We start from the raw sequence: 17,017 nt of genomic DNA on the forward strand, positions 1-17,017 counted from the left end.
CTCCAGAAAATTCAGTGAAAGTTCTCTGCACTGCACTAAGAGCCAGCCCTTTCCCTTGGCCCACACAAGCCCATGCTGGGACAGAGATGTGGTGACACACAAGGCCACCAACACACTACAGGACACTGCCAACCCCTCCAGCACCCCTTACCTGAATAAGAAGACTCCAGGAGCTCCACATTCTCCTGTCTGCACCCCAAAACTACTCTGTGAGGAGGGCAGGAAGAAAGAAGCAGCCCAACTGTCCTGGGGCTGCAAACACAGCACAGCTGAGGAATGAACGAGTTGCACCTGTGCACAATTACCCACAGCTACTCCTTGTTTAGCAGAAAACAGGGAAGCAACTTCACATTGCTGGGATTTTTTAAAGACACCTGGCAAGAAAATGAAGAAAAATGCACAGTGTGCTGCTAATTTCTCAACCAAGCATGTTCAATGGCTCCTGCCTGTAAGCCCAAGCAGCTCAGAGCTTCAGTCAGTAAAGGAGAGAAAACAAAGGTGGGATTCTATAATTTATTACCATTGCTAAGATGAACACAATACTTGATACCCCATCGTATGCAGAACTGTAAAAAAATAGTTTTAATACAGTATCAAAATTTACACAAGTGTAGTGTCAAAAGACCAGTGTCCCTCGCTTGGCCCCTGCACACCCAGAGTGCAGGCACAAGTACAGGTGATACAGCTGTTCATACATACAGAGATAGGAATACAACAATTGAAATTGAACTCTGCAAACAATATAGGGGAGAAAACAACCTGGGAAGAGAACAGATAGCTGGCTGGGCTGGGAGTTATATCAGAAACCACGCAGGAGGGCAATGGTTCAAAACAGAGGCTGGATCCTGCACTTCCAACTCAAGGAGAAGCAGTGAAAGGGAGATTTCCCAAGAAAGCAATGCTGGATCAGAGGCCTTACATTGAATGGTACCAAGTGAAAATAACAACAGAAACCAACAGAATTACTGCTGCAAATGAACACGCTTTTTCTGAAGACAGATAGCAGATTTACATCATACTCCTATATAACAAAAGATTGTACAGCAACAGAGCTACATTTCACTGCAAATAGCCCACAGATACAGTCCAAGCTCAGAAAAACAGAGGTTCTGACTTTGGCTCAAATCTCAGTAACCAAGAACAAACCAGAAACCCAGGAATTGTTGCATTCCTATTTTTTTAAATTAATTTTTATTAGTCTTTTTGATACTCAGCTATGGTAAAAAGTTAAGCAACAGCATTCAGTCACAAGCCTGTTGCACATTCATACATGAAACTATCATTGCTTTAAGATATACACAAAATATCTATCGTTGTAATTCAATACACACAACTAGGATCATACACAGAGATAAAAATAAACTAAGCACATCTAGGGCGCCGTCTGGTCAAATCTCAGGAAATCTGAACAAGAGCTTTCTGCCTCATAATAATGAAAGGCATGCTCTGAGGATAATAAAACCTTTTTCTTTGAAAGAACGCTACAGTGGCAAGAAAAGCTTTTTTTCATAATGCAGTGCAATCTTTTAGATCCTTGTAGGCTCTTGTTAAACAAACCAGCATGTGTCTAAATTAAACAGTAGAAATTAGCATCCTGACAATTGGAATATAATTTCAAAAATAAATTCTAATGGAAATCCTGACTTGAGACCTGTAATAATGATGCCTAAGTATTCTGTTCATTAAAGGGCCGTTCATTAAACACCTTACACCTCTTCAGAAGATGTGCATCAAAGTGAATCGAAAAGAAAGCTATCTTGACTTTCATTTAGAAAGAAATTGTGGATCACTACAAGTACTGTAGTTATGCTACACTACCGGCTGGTTAGGACTTTATGGTCTTTTAGCACCTCCAAAGGCAGGTATTCTACCAAAGCAAAAAAATCACCTGGAAATTGCCTAAGCACCATTAACGGATCCTTTACAGACTGAAGTGTGAGTTACTAAGAAGCGACTTCCTCAAACCTGCGGAGACCAAAGGCACAGTTTATCAGTGTCTCTCCAGTCTGCTGAAAACACTCTCTTAACCCCAGTGGAAAACTTGTTCAGACCTATCAGAGATTCACTGTAACTAACCAAAATAAAACTTATTTCGCGTAACGCCTGCAGAATCCCAAATATCTTTTGGTTAGGATGGCAATACCTCAGTGCTTCTAAGGGTGGAGTGTTGCAGTGAGGGCGCAGAGCTTCGTTAGCTGGGCTATTGGAACAGCAGGATTGGGGGACGCTGCCACACAGCTCCCTGGCAGGCCCCTGTGCAGAATGTCCCCCCTTTCCAGCAGTCTCTTGCAGTGCAGACCCCCGTGGTCAGCTGGGGATTGCGGCGGACACAGGCGGTGCTTCCCCTCTCCTGGGCAGTTCAGGCTGTGCTCTTCAGAGAGAGGATGTGCTCAGGGCCTCTTACATGGGTCCTTTGTACTGATTTCCTGACAGGTGCTGTCTAATTCCAGGGCACGACCCTGCAGCATCTCCAAGTTTCCTCCACACAACCTAGAGGGAGGGATGGAAAGAGAGCTCAGTTATTATTCCCAGCTAAGGAGCACTAGTGTTCTTATGGACATGCATCTGGAATGCCACAGCTCGGCACACACACCATGCAGCACAGCTGGGACACAGGGCAGGGACACACAACAGGAGCAGAGACTGTCTCAAGGGACACAACATTGCTTCTGAACACAGAAAGCACATGCTGCCAGGTAAAAATGACTAAAAACAGGGACACGTGAACTGGCACGTGCATCACTGGGATACTTTACGCTCCACACACAAGACTGAGGGTGTTTGCAGACCTCAACAGAAACTCTGTCCAACAATTTCCCCAACCACATCTCTTGCAGGATGTGATTGAGAAGCACAAAGATCCATCCAGAGGTGTCTAAACGTCACCAGTTTAAAAACCACAGAGCAGTTCTCTATTTCCAAAGGTTTACTTGTTCTCTTAAAATCAAGCAAGGCATTACAAATGTTTACTCCACTAGCTCTTCCTTGAGGTCAGAGGAACTGTGCTACACTTTGCTTAACACCCATGTTACAATGCTGGAATTAAAAAGGCAGAGAAGTGATAACCCCCAACACTCAGGGAACTATTTTATAATGATTTATAGAAAGGTTGATGGAATAGGAGCACAAGAACAGTAGCTTGTGGCATGTCCCCAGGCCTCTCAGGGACCACTAGAGACAAGAATGGTGATTCCTATCAATTGGATCACAATTTCAGATTATTTTTTTGTAACTGCTACTAAATCACCCACTAATCTCCAGGACAACAGCAATAAGACTGTCAAGAAAGGTAAAAGCTGTTTTCCATTGTCATCATTCATTATTTGCATTTTACTAGTGCCTAAAGTCCAGCAGTGAACAGACTCTGCATTAGCTGGCACTGAATAAAAACAAAGGAGCTGGATCCTGGGAAGCTGACATCCTGAAAAGGTAGTTCCTGTAGCTGATGGAAAAAGACAGAAGAAACCCAAGGTCCTACTGTGATTCTGTGCAAGAGATGGGAAAATAACCCAGTTTCTCTGAGCCTTTGCTGAAGAAAACCTGAGTGTAAGCATGAAAACCAGAAATATTTTAGACTGGAAGCAACACGGCTACAGTGCTAAAGCTACAGGGCCTAACAAAGTCAAGTCTTTAAAGGGAACTGTTTTTAATTCCAATGGGTGGGCATGACCCAAACCCTGCAAACTTGCCATATGACAAAATCTTGCAGCCAGAAATCCCAAGTCACCATCATAAAAAACATGTGAGCATGAAAAATGGGGGTTCAGTGACAGCTCTCAAATGGGGTGTCTGTGGCACAGCCAGGCTGGATCTGACTATTCTTTCCAACCTCTGGTTCCTGATTTTCCTAACTTGATACAAGCAAAGAGGAAGATCTCCTGGACAGCTTTTGTGAGAAGGCACATTGCACCTACCCATGACTTTCAACAATTTTTCTTCTCAATAAAAATTAAGACAATATTTACCATGCAGCTAATGCTGACACAGTACTAAACCAGGGGGTGACTCTTCCCACAGTCCCTTGTCCCAGCTGAATGAGTGACCCCTGATTGCTAGGAAGGGACAAACCCATACAAGAGAGCCCATGTCCTAAGCATAAGTGAAAAGTTGGGATCAAAATGTCCCTCAAAATAATTCCAAATTTCAGCAGAAAGCTCAGCTAAAGGACAGCTGTGAGGCTCATGATGCAGCCATGGAGTTTCCTTTCCAGCTTACTTCCAACACAGCAGAGTGTCAGGATGCAGGAATGCCCCTGGAAGCCAGACAGGAACCTGCACCCAACTGCAGGGCAGAGCCATTACATCTGCAGCAGCATTCCAGCCCTGGGGGACTCCATGAGCAGCAGCAAATACCCCTGGAATTCTCAGCTTCCTGAGCCCTCCTGCCCAGCTACACCCCTAATCCCAGCTGGTGTATCCCACCTTCCCTTAGCCTCCCTTCCCAAGTGAATTATGAACAAAACTTCCCAGTAACCTGAGAAAAATCAGGAATAACATCCTTCCAGATTCCTGTGCTTTGGAATTACCCCCATGCTCTCTAATACCCCATGAACTACCTCCAAACCTGCTGCCACATGTGGCTACATTCTCAAAAGGCACTACAAGTTTATAAATGCAAAGCAAAACCATTCCCAAATCCATTGCTGATGAGGAGGCACCAATTCCATTTGCACATCCTGAGGAGAGAATTCCCACCTCTGTTATCTTAATAAAATAGCAGCACTATCATATACAGCACAAAATTCCTACAGCATGAATTACACATCCATATTTGCATTTTGCAATATTTTGGTACCAGATTGCATTTTGGTACCAGTCAACACCACACATCAAAATTCTGGAGCTCAAAGTGAAACTTGTCATCGTTCCACTGTTTTCACAGGCAAAAGGATGCCATGGCAAATGTTTCCTGTGAAACACCCACAGTGCATCAGGCTGCAGCTAAACACTGAGTTACAGCCTGGCAGGAACTGCAAGGAGAATGCAAAAGAAAAGAAACATTATAATTAGTTCATCACAAATCTCCTGTGCTTTTAATGTAGGCTGGGTGGGTGTAAGAGAAGACAAAACCAGAAAGGAAATAACCAACTATTTAAAAAGTATAATAATATATCAATAGTCAAATCAGGCACAGATTATAAGAGTCAGAGGAAAAGGGAGCATTTCAATGCCAGCAGCAGAGCTTTGAATGGCTGGGGAACAAAGGGACAAGGTGGGATACAAGCATATATTTGAGATTTACACAAAGGAAGTGATAATGTCAAATTGAGCATTTTGGAAGTGGCATTACTTACATCACAAGAATTTTTATGGATTACTATTAAATATGTATAACTTACAAACTGGGGTTTTAGCCATAAATTGTGAAGGAATATCACAGGCAGAAAAATACAAAAGGGCCATTGTTCAGGTGGGGAAACTGAGGCTGTCAGGCTTCATCCCACTTGCCAACTTTTATTCTTATGAAGGATAAATTCAGGTCAGCTGAGTCATACACTACTTTATCCCAGATATATTTTACACATAGATTTTTCTGATCAATATTAACCCACATGTTAACACTACAGTGTTCCTAATGAAACAGTAACTGCATTACCGAAACAGTAATTAACTTAATTTCCATATAAAATCTTCAAGGGCGTACTGTCAGCATTTAAACAAAGATTACTCTGCATCTTCAGGTGTTTCCAGGCTCAATATGGAATATAAAATTCAACACCTTAAACTTACCCTGCACTTTTTCCCAGCTGTCTCAGTGCAAAGCAAATCTGTGGGGAGCACCACAGGCAGTTTGGTCAGATACAAGTGGCCCAGGCATGGAGACACACACGTGGCAACTTCTTCTTCCAGCAGGTCATGGAAGAGCCTTGGCCAACCAGCTGCATGCCAAAGCTCTGCTCCTGTTCCCCACTTCCTCCACCAGAAAGAGAGTCCAGGCAAGTGTTTAAATATTTTTTCATTTTTTTAAAGCCAGGAAGACAACAGCAGTATTTTAACGACTCCCTCCTCTGTTTTCTAATGGAAATGTCCCTTTAAAACACATTCCTGCTCTTTAGGTTTCTTGCTGTGCACAAGTGGGTTGCACTAAGAATGAGATTTTGTAACACAGACTATTTCTTTGTTGCAGGAATTCCAGGTTGCCAAATTAGCACAGAAAAACAGGCTCCTGGTGCTGCCTGGTTCTTCCTCCTGCACCTGATCCTGCAGAGGGTTCATTCTCCAGAAAGGAGGGACCAAACCCAATTGTCCCCCCTGGGAAACAGCAGGGTCTGCTCCCTGACTGGGGATAGGGAAGTCAGGCAGTCTGTGGGCTGACAGCTCACTCTCCATTTGGATACAACACTTCATTTATATCAATCGCTGCACTACCTCCTAGTGAACTTCCAGCTCAGCTTTCACATCATATTGAACTAAACTCTGTGTACTTCTTATCAATCCATTTCAGCAAGCAAAGCATCAGCTGTTGTTCCAATATTTCACTTACACAGACCAGCTGTTATTACAGGTTGTCAAAAGCACCTTGTTAAATGCTCTCTTCAGGGAAGAGCCTTTGCCAAGGGGGATTTTAAGAGAACTACAAAAGGCTTTTTTCCATAATGACACATGATCTCTCGACAAAATTACCCAGCATAGCTTTATTTTCTCGGCAGCAGCAGGTGAAATACATGGAAGGTGCAGAGAGGACCTGGAGCACTCTGAACCAGGCACTCCTTGGAGCTGGGAACGTTTCACAAGGGTGAGAACGGTGCACTCCTGGGGCATCCCCCGCTGCTTCTCCCCTCGGGATGCCAGCAAAACAGGCGAGGTGGCTGCAGGGGAGCGCTGCCGTGCCCGGGGCTGTGTTACAGGAAGGGACCTGAGCAGGGGCTGTGTTACAGGAAGGGATCTGTACGGGGTTTGTGTTACAGGAAGGGATCTGACCAGGGGCTGTGTTACAGGAAGGGATCTGAGCAGGGGTTGTGTTACACGAAGGGATCTGGTCAGGGGTTGTGTTACAGGAAGGGATCTGACCAGGGTTGTGTTACAGGAAGGGATCTGATCAGGGGCTGTGTTACAGGAAGGGATCTGGTCAGGGCTGTGTTACAGGAAGGGATCTGACCAGGGGTTGTGTTACAGGAAGGGATCTGATCAGGGGTTGTGTTTCAGGAAGGGATCTGTCCAGGGTTTGTGTTACAGGAAGGGATCTGAGCAGGGGTTGTGTTACAGGAAGGGATCTGATCAGGGGCTGTGTTACACGAAGGGATCTGGTCAGGGGTTGTGTTACACGAAGGGATCTGTCCCAGGGTTTGTGTTACACGAAGGGATCTGATCAGGGGCTGTGTTACAGGAAGGGATCTGACCAGGGGTTGTGTTACAGGAAGGGATCTGATCAGGGGCTGTGTTACAGGAAGGGATCTGATCAGGGTTTGTGTTACAGGAAGGGATCTGATCAGGGGCTGTGTTATAGGAAGGGATCTGTCCCAGGGTTTGTGTTACAGGAAGGGATCTGGTCAGGGGTTGTGTTACAGGAAGGGATCTGACCAGGGGCTGTGTTACAGGAAGGGATCTGATCAGAGTTTGTGTTACAGGAAGGGATCTGGTCAGGGGTTGTGTTACAGGAAGGGATCTGTCCCAGGGTTTGTGTTACAGGAAGGGATCTGACCAGGGGCTGTGTTACAGGAAGGGATCTGATCAGAGTTTGTGTTACAGGAAGGGATCTGATTGCTGTAATCTGTGCTCAGTTCACTTGCATAAACCCATTTCCTCAGGCTCCACCGAGGTGAAGCCTGGCCTGAGGGGCACAATCACCCTGTGCAGGAACTTGGCCCGAGGAGCACAATCAAATCACCCTGTGCAGGGACTCGGATGTCCAGGTAAGTCAACAGCACTGCTGAGCTCAAAACCAGAGCAAATGTTTGCAGAAGTCCCTTCCAGAAAGAGGTCAAACCTCCCCATCCAAGTATGTCCCTGCAACACCTGTGTAGGTGGGGAATAACACCCAATGAACTACAGCAGGTTAGAAATGAGTGAAGCACAGGAGAAAAGAGGTGCCCAAAGCCCCAAACAACCACGACTGAGCCAGCACTGGGAGAGAGGAGTACACAGTCCTCACTCTGCTCAGCTCTCCCTCCAGAGGAACACAAACACCACTGGTGCCTGTGCTGCAGTGGGACAGTGAGCTCAGTCACTCGTTGTCTCAGGTCACCCCATAAACCTTGGACATCTTGTAACACTTTCTAAGTTTCTTTAATTGCAACAGTTTTACTGCTGACAGAAGGGGGAAATTGAAACTTTACCCCTCTGATGACTTGTGTCAACTGCTGTGTATCAATGCCACACAGGCCTTTGCAATCCAGCCCTGACTTCAGGGTAAAACACATCTGTTCCCAAGGGAGTTTCAACACTGACCTTGGAATTGTGGTCTTTGCTATTTTTAACACAAATATACTGTGTGCCTTGGCTTTATCTCTGCATTAAAGTCTTTCTCTCTGCACAGGTTACAGGAATCCCTTGTATTCCACTGGAGCACAAACATGAAACAATGAGACTTCCTTATTCAGCAAAACACCACTTCCAGCCTCAAAGAAAAACTACAAATGTAACATGGAGAGCAGCTACAGCTGGAACCAACATGGCTGAGAGGGCTGGACCCTGCCCAGGAAACACACAGTCCACAGATGCAATGAGTGACGAACAAAAACAACCCCACTGATGACAGCAACATCCCGGTGGTGCCCACGGGGATGTTGCCAGGACAATACACACGTGTTGAGGGACACACAGGACGTTTTGCATGGACTGTACCAGAGGAGCAGCGTTACCTTCAGAGCATTTACCACTGAGTCAGACTGCTGAGAGGCTGAGCCATGTCCAGTGACGTTGGCTGGCTCGTTTGCAGAGCAGTGACTCCCCTCCGCCCCTCCTGGCATCCTAACGGCATCCTTCGCAAAAGATTAAACACTCTTTAATACACAAAAGGCTTGGTCACTGATTAAAACAGATGTCAGTCATTTATTGCTCTTTTGCAAAAGGCTGAGAAGTGCTGAAGGTGTGTGTTACTCCAAAGCCCCCTCTTTCTGTGCCACAACCGAGGGCCATTGAGGCAGCCCGGGTGGCACTGCTCAGTGTCACCCCGAGGGCATCTCCGTGGGAAATCAGGACATAGTAACAAAATTTCCTATGTGTGTACATCGCCTCAGAGAAGTGCTACAAAGTTTAGAGAGATAATTTCAACCTCAGTGTAAGGTTTTTAGAAAGTCTAATTTTATCTCTGTAATTCTGGAGGTTGTTCCTTCAACAGAAATCATATTTTGGAATGTTGCTGCGAGGTTTGCAACACGAGCTGTCCAGGGAAGGAGTCAGGAGCTCCAGGCTGCCAGCTCCCTCCTTCCCTGCCTCCAGCTCCTCCAGGCAAGGCCCCCTTGCCCTGAGAGATGTCAGCTTGTCCCCAGCAGTGGCAACCTCGGAGGCTTTGTCCTCCCAGTGGACACCTGGAAGGGCTCTTCAGGACACTGCTAAAAAATGCAAGCTACATAAACTCTTCCAGCCCAGTCAGCTCCAACTTAGCAGGATGTAAAGCATCTCCTGGAGTGAGGTAACCTGAGCAAGCAGGCAGCTCTGGAGGAGTGCTAAAAATACCCCTACAGCATCCGTGGGCAGCGGTGGGAGCTGGGAGCGCTGCAGCCGCAGGGCCCGCCCCAGCCCCGCTCCCGAGCTGCTCCCAGCCCGCCCTGCCCTTCCCTTTCATTCCTCACACACAGCTTTGGGCAAAAAAAAAAATAAAAAAATTGAGAACTACAAAGAAGCAAAACGGTTCAGACCGGGGGATGGAAATTTCCTCCCTTCCAGACTAACAAACACCATAAGAAACATTAAGAAATAATGTAGCAGTAATTCCTGCTGGAATGTGTGGGAAATGCATTCTGAAGGAAAAATAATGACGGTGGAAAGAGCCTCTGATGAGGATCGGTGCCCCCTGTGCAGTCATTTGCCCTGCTGAGCAAGCACACAGCACAGGGCAGAGCTTTGGGGGGGTCTCTAATCTAAACAATAGGAAAAGATGAAGGGGGTGTGGGAGAAAAAGGGCACAGAGCAAAGACACGAGGCTGAACTTCACAGATCCAGTCTGGAATTCATTGGAAAGTAACCCAGTCCAAAGCAAGTTCCTGATGCTCGTGGGATATGCCAAGGTCACTGTAAGCTATAGAGCAGGCTCAGAGCAGTGCCAAGGGGCAGAGAGAACCCTCACAGCCACCCAACACACCAACTCAACCCCCACAGTCATCTGGACTGGACCTCACATATTTTTTAAAAAAAACCTAAAAAATTTAAATACCTTTAAAAAACACCAAACCTTGGAATGCTGCATATGCTACAGCCATAGAAAAGGTACATTAAGCCTGAATCTGAAACTTCATTTCCTAGACAAACTTGTCCTCCTGCCAAGCACAGGATCCATGTAACCCATTAGAGTGGGCACTAATGGATGGGATAACCAGGCTGACAGCAGCAGCACACACTCAGGGCTGTGCAGGGCAGCATCCTGCAATCCTCCCCTGGAGGGACCTGGAGCAGTTTGCTGTGAGGTATGGAGGGGTTTTAGGACTTGCTTTGGGAAGGATTTATAGATCTGTTAGTGACTGGCCAGACTTAATGCTGTACTTTGAGAAAGGAAATGAAAGTTGAAGGAAAAGGGGCAATAAAGTAGATTGGGTTAGGATAAATTCAGTCTGTCAGCTTTGGAGCTTTTACCAGTAAAATATTCTGTTTCTTTACCAACTCCAGAGGCAGCAAAGATTTTGGTCAGTTTTCAATTGAAAATAGAAGTATTGCCATTAAAATGCAGAGAAAATGAGTACAGACTACACATGTAAAGCCTCCTGAACACAATAAAACCCAAAGCTCCTGCAAGTGGTGCTGCTCTCAGAGTTCAAGCCTTCCTCCAGGCAGTTGTGTTCCACAGCCTCTTCCCTGCCATATGTAGCATGTTTTTGTCTCCTTTCATGAGAAAGAGAAACTTGTGAACACAATGCTCCAAGCAACCAGCACATGTTGGTAGGAGATTGAAAATTAGTATTTCCCCTGTGGACATCCTTCTCCTTCCTCCCTCTGTCCTTGATAAGAGACCTAAGTTTTCTTCAAAAAGTGAGGCAGATTTTGCAGCCCTGAAGGCCCTTCCCCAGCTCAGGGATTTCTCATTTCAGGTGAGGCCACTCCACTGAGGCAGCAAAGCTTCTGCCTCCCTTGGAGGAAGCTTTTTCCAGGGGTTTTGGGGATGCCCAGCCTGAGCATGGCCCTGTGAGCTGGAGCACTCCAGCACTGCTTTTGGGAGTTCCTGAGGCAGGGAAGCAAAGCAGGAGGAAAAGGCACTTTGGGGCACAAGGACCTGAGGTCTGCAGAGCCTCTGGCACAGCTGCTGCCTCCCAGGGGGAGTATGGACACATTTAACCCTCCACCAAAACCTGCCCTTGGTGTCCTTGCACTGAGCCCTGTCACTGCCCAGCCCTGAGTATTGGATCCTGAGCAGGACCTCGAGGATGGGAAGAGAAATCTACTCCCTTCCTCCTCCTCCTCCTCCTCCCTGGCTGCACTCAGTACCTGCATGAAGCCACTGGAAGCACAATCCCTGTGACAGATCTTTCCATTTCTTATCCAGTAACAAACTGTGAAAGTGGATCCAAATCAGACAGGAGGGATGAAGTCATAGCTCTGTAGAGCTGAAAGGTCCATAAACTTTAAAAATCTGGAGTAATTGTGAACAAACAGTGCTGTACAACATCAGCACCTGAGAAATAATTGACTTTTTTGCTCATTCCACACAACCAGCCTTCCCTACAGGCCCTGGCCAGCCCTTGTGCCTCTCCTGAGCCTGCAGGGATCTGTGTGCAGGTCATCCCACTGCAGAGAGCAGGTAAAACCCACACCACATCCTGTGTATGGCTTCCCATAAGGATCAGGATCCCTGAATGCACAGATCCATTTGCTGTTAGAAGTAAATCTACAAAATATCTAATGCCAAAACGTGACTCTAGTGAATTGAAAGAACAGGAAATCTGACTCAGCCCTGTAATATCACCTAACAAAAAGCCCAGATGAATGGAAATTTAGCATTTCACTCACACTAACTGCAAAATGTTACTACTCAGGCCATTTTCCCACAAACCCTGCACTGTACCCTGGCCAGGGTCAGAATAAAGCCCCCTGTGTAAAACAGGGGATTTTGTGATGGAGAGAATTAATCATAAGCCTTTCTACATAAGTCAGTGGAAAGCTTCATTTTTTCAATCTGTATTGTTGAAAAGGACAGCCATGAATGAAAGCCACTGTAGTGCCCAGCCCAGTGTCCAGCTCAGTCCATGTGCCAGCCCCTGCAGAGGTGCCTGGCACGCAGGGAGAGGCAGGAAGGGAAAAGGAGTCCATGGCTGCCCCAAGGACACTCACAGCCACCTCATCAAAGCTTCCAAGAGAGCAGGAGTTTCCTGCCTGCTGGGCACTGCTCTGTGCACTCACCATCCAAGCCCTACCTCATCGTGCAGCAGCCTCTTATTCCACAGGCAAGTGGTTTACTGGGAACAGATCCTTCCTGCTGGGGAGCTGCCACACCAGTTCAGTTACTACCTGATTTTCAAAGCTTTTTTTCCTGATTTCTCCAGCCCTCAATTTCCCTGTACAGCTCAAAGCAAACACAGACTGTGTTTGTCAGCTTGTTTCAAACAGGCAGGAGAAAGGAAAACCGGGAAGCAATAACTGCAGCATGTTGCTCTGCTGCATTAATAACACACTAAAGAAAACAATGACTTTTTTTCAGGGAACATTCCTGTCAATTAAAATACATAATCTTCAAATGCTGCAGTTTTTCACCTGTCCTCAAAGACCTCAGCAGGAACCTGCTGCCAAAATCCACACACTCTCACAGTGGCTTGGAGGCACACTCAGATTTTGGAGTGGCCAAAACCATTGCTGGCTTTACCCCCTCAGAAACAGCCATTTCCAGCAGGCCCTTCAGAAACCTCCTTTGATAATTAGCAGGCAAGAGAAAAAAATTCTGGGCTGTGGCAGTTCCAAACCTTGGAGGCCACACATGTAAAGTCTAGAAGATTCTGTAGAGTCTGCTAGAAAATCCTGAGGACAAAGTAATTCCAGGCCTTTTGAGGTATAACTGGAAAAAAGCACTATCTGTCCTCTGAGAGCTGCAACTCTCTGTACACCAAGTTTTTCTTGAATTTGTGTCTTGGTAGCTTGAAGCTCATGAGCTCTTGTCTTCCAGCCCTCCCTGTCAAGCACAATGGACAGCCTGAGATAAAGGCTCTGCCCAGAACCTCAGCACTGGCAACTGGAGCCCTTTATTAATGGCCAGTTAATTTACACTGGGGATGGGAGCACATGAAGGAACTGGGTGGGTGGATGCTCTTGATTCACTTTCTTTCAGCAAATATTTGATGACATGATTAGGAGATATCAGTTTGTTCAATGGCTTTTAATTACATTTTGGTTGAAGGATTCCCTATTCTGCATGATAAGGAAGGGAGGACACAAACACTATGGGACTGTGAGTGACACAGATTTTAGGAAAAAAACACTAATCAAACAGTTCCCATCTTCTAATTAGATTTATAATTTAAAAATATCATGAAAAGGGAAAATAAAAAACCTTGGAAATGTGGTTTAATAATGGATAAGATTTGGAAATGGGTTGAAATTAAATGTGATAATCTAATGGAAGGGGGAAGAAAGAAGGAAATGGAAATGTTGGAAGAGGTAAAAATAAACTAAAGTGTGCCTAAGAGTCACGCCTGCCATTTTCCAGTTTAACAGACCAGGACTGCAATGGATTAACAAAGATGCAAACCCCCCAAAAAAGGGCCTGAAGGACAGTGCAAGTGAAAGAAAAACAGCAAAAAGAGATGGAAAAGGACCAGAAGCCTTGGAAAGGCAAGAGTGAGAAACAGAGGCAGCAGAGCCCAGGTGAGAGGGAGCAAAGGGCTCCAGTTCAGCCCAGCCCAGCACTGGCTCCTGCTCCTGTGCTGAGGGAGCCAGGAGCTCACTCCCTGCAGCCCAGCTCCAGCCCCACTTTGTCTGCAGCACCCTCCCCTTCACTGAAAGGGAAAGCTGAATTACAAGGACAAAGAGCTGGAAGGGGAAAAGTCTCCTCCTCCTCCTCCTCCCGTGAAACAAATAAGAAGTGAAGCAATTTAAATTGGGTGACTTGCCAAGTTTGTCTTTTGCAAATGCATTCACTGTCATTGTATGACAGATGTCCACATGGCCAGAGCATTTCAGCTGAGCTGATCAGCCCTGAAATACCATCCCAACAAAAACTCAGGGATATCTTCAGCTAATTGACATGTGGATGCCAGGCCCTGCTCTCTGGCTTCCCCTAGCATAAGGCACAGGGAGCAGTCATGCACCACAGCAAGCCTGGAAGGACATTCCTCTTTCCAGGCCTCTGAAGTTACTCCTGACAAAACAGGGCTGTCACAGCCCAGGGAGCTGCAGCTGGGATCCAAATCCAATCTTTGATCCCTACATGTTTTATTGATTATCTCTGAGCATCTTCATTGCAGCAGCATAGGTGTTATGTCCTGGTGTGATTTTAGTGGTAGGGGAAGATTTAGGGTTTTAGTAATGGGGAGGCCTTTGGGATGGCTTCCCACTTCCCAGCCCTGCAGCTCAGTGCACATGAGATACACATTTAAGGAAGAAAAAATGCCCTATCCACCCTGCACTGCTGATGGGGAGGAGATAGAGAAAATCAGGAGTAAAGCTGAGCCAGGGAAGAAGGGAGGGCTGAGGGGAAAGTGTTTTAAGATTTAGTTTCTATTCCTCATTATCCTGCTCTGATTAGAGTGGTAATGAATTAAAGTCTCCAGGCCAAGTCTGTTCTGCCCATGACAGTAACAGGGGAGTGACCTGTCCCTGTCCTTATCGCAACCCATGAGGCTCCTGCTGTGTTTGCTCCCCCTGCCCAGTTGAGGAAGGGAGTGATGGAGCAGCTTTGGTGGGCACCCGGCCTCCAGCCAGGCTCAGCATGCTGTAGGTGGTTAGAGCACTGCTGATGCTGCATTTTCCCTTTTCCATGGCAGCTGCACAGCCTGATCCCAGTGGTGCTGAAGTTCCAGGTGTGCTTTGAGTCAGCAGAAGGCACTGCCAGAGCCCATGTGCTGCTCCTGCCTCAGCCCACAGGGAACTGCTCTGGCCTGAACTCCATCCAGCAAAGCAGAAACATTCTTGCCCTGCAGCCCCCCGGCCCTGCTGGCACACAGCCTTGCCCACAGCAGTGCTTGAGGAGCACCAGGGCAAGCTGCTCACCCCTCAGCACAGTCTGGCATTCCCAACAGAAGAGCCAGCTGTGTGCCATAAATCTTGGGAAGTATCTGCTTTCTTGCTCAAAAGTCCTGTTTGTGGCCAGAAACTGAAAGGGTCTGGATCATATCTTGTTGTTGGAGAGAAGGAAAACAGAACAACAACAGCGAAAGAACAGCTCTCACCAAACCTGCAACCTACAACTCTCTGTAACTCTGAAATCCCCTCCTATGCTCTGAGCCACATTCTCAACCACTGTGCAGCACAGCAAGAGCCATTAACAGGCTTAAGTGAATATTCCCATTTTTATACCTTTTCTATTACCTGACCAAACTAAAATGTTGACTCAGTGGTGGTACTGCAATTCCCCTGACAAAGCAGCCCTTTGGTACAGCAGAGTGAGCTGAAACTCAGATTCCGTTTGAACAGTGGTGGCAGCACTTAAAACCATTTGCTTTGGAAATGCCCTTGCCACTAAATATTAATAAAACCTTTACATTAGAGGTCTGTGGGGTTTTGAAAAGAAAACTAATACATATGGAGGGAGACAAGCAAAGCAAAAGAAATTGGAAAAGAACCACATCTAAGTGACAGAGGAACAGAATGATTTGTCTGGAGAGGTGTCGACAAATGTGTCAGTGCATTTCTGTCAGTGGCACATAAGCAGAAAAGGGGGAGAAGAAAGGATATTGAAAGCAGAGAGGAAAAAGAAGAAAAGTGTGGCAGGAGGAGAGAATAAAGCCTGAGACAAGGCCAGGGCTCTTCAGCAGAGACAGCAGAGGTGTCACACTCATGGCTGTGAGTTCTCACCTCTCTCCTAAGTGCAATCCTGCAATTCCCAAACCCTCCCAGTGCTCCAGCACCCCATCAGAGAGGGACTATCCAAAAAGCAAAAAGCATCTCTCATGGAGGCAGTCCTGAAATTTTAAGGCAGGACACTGTAAATGAGTTAGGGCTGTGCCAAAAACCTTTATCAGTTGCTGAGCTTGTTGTAGATTTTCAGTTTATTTGTCAAAAGCACTTGGCTTGGCTTCATGCCCAACAAACTCCCATTCCTCCCATTAAATGGGATCAAACTAGTGCCAGGAGTTTATGCATTTCCATCCTGCATCCTTGTCTTTGTGACAGGGCCTGATCACACTGAGGTGAGCACGTTCTAGGTGGGACCCACAGGAATAACAAACCCCCAAAACAAACTCGGGCAAATGTAACACCGAGGTGATGAGAGCAAAGTTAGAATCAGCTCGGTGTCTACACTTCCTTCCTCTCCCCAAAGCCATGACTTCAACCAGGAGGAAGAGTAAAATATGCCAGGAAATGTGAACTCTTGCCACTAATTAAGACTCAGAATGAAGTAACGAGAGATAGAAGGAGATTTTTCAGAACTCTACCACAGATCCTTGTGCCAACAAAACCACACATAAGACAAACTGACCTGGCTATTTGAAAACAAAAATAGCTTCCAGGCTTGCTTGCCTCACTCTTCCCTTTTAAACCCCTATCCTCAGCATATTTTGTTTCAATATTTTTGCAACAGTTTCAGGCTTAGGTGCCAGGCTGTTTCTACAGGGAGTTTTCTCTGGTTTGGCACCCCAGCCAAGATATTTTCACTGAACCCAATGCACACAGGGTGGGTGTTCCAGGCTTTGGTCAGATTTGGGAATGCTTTTTGTGGGTTCTGCCTCAGCACCTCAAACCCAGACAAATCAAACATTAAACACACAGACACTTCTAAA

General features: G+C 46.3%; 1 protein-coding gene across 3 annotated transcripts in view; it reads right to left on the reverse strand.

The window, feature by feature from the left end:
- Nucleotides 1-499: 499 nt before the first annotated feature.
- CCDC85A (coiled-coil domain containing 85A) overlaps nucleotides 500-17,017 on the reverse strand; it is a 72,789-nt gene continuing 56,271 nt past the window's right edge. For 2 of the 3 annotated variants that reach the window (XM_036380577.1, XM_036380576.1), the window contains one exon: nucleotides 500-2,490. In XM_036380577.1, the coding sequence (XP_036236470.1) occupies nucleotides 2,441-2,490 (50 nt within the window). In that variant the 3' untranslated portion in view covers nucleotides 500-2,440. Of the gene's footprint in view, nucleotides 2,491-8,800; nucleotides 8,921-17,017 lie in introns of all 3 variants that reach the window. The other variant, XM_036380578.2, reaches the window with a different exon arrangement.

This window comes from Molothrus ater, chromosome 3 (assembly GCF_012460135.2).
Source record: "Molothrus ater isolate BHLD 08-10-18 breed brown headed cowbird chromosome 3, BPBGC_Mater_1.1, whole genome shotgun sequence".
In the NCBI taxonomy this organism is placed as follows: Eukaryota; Metazoa; Chordata; class Aves; order Passeriformes; family Icteridae; genus Molothrus; species Molothrus ater.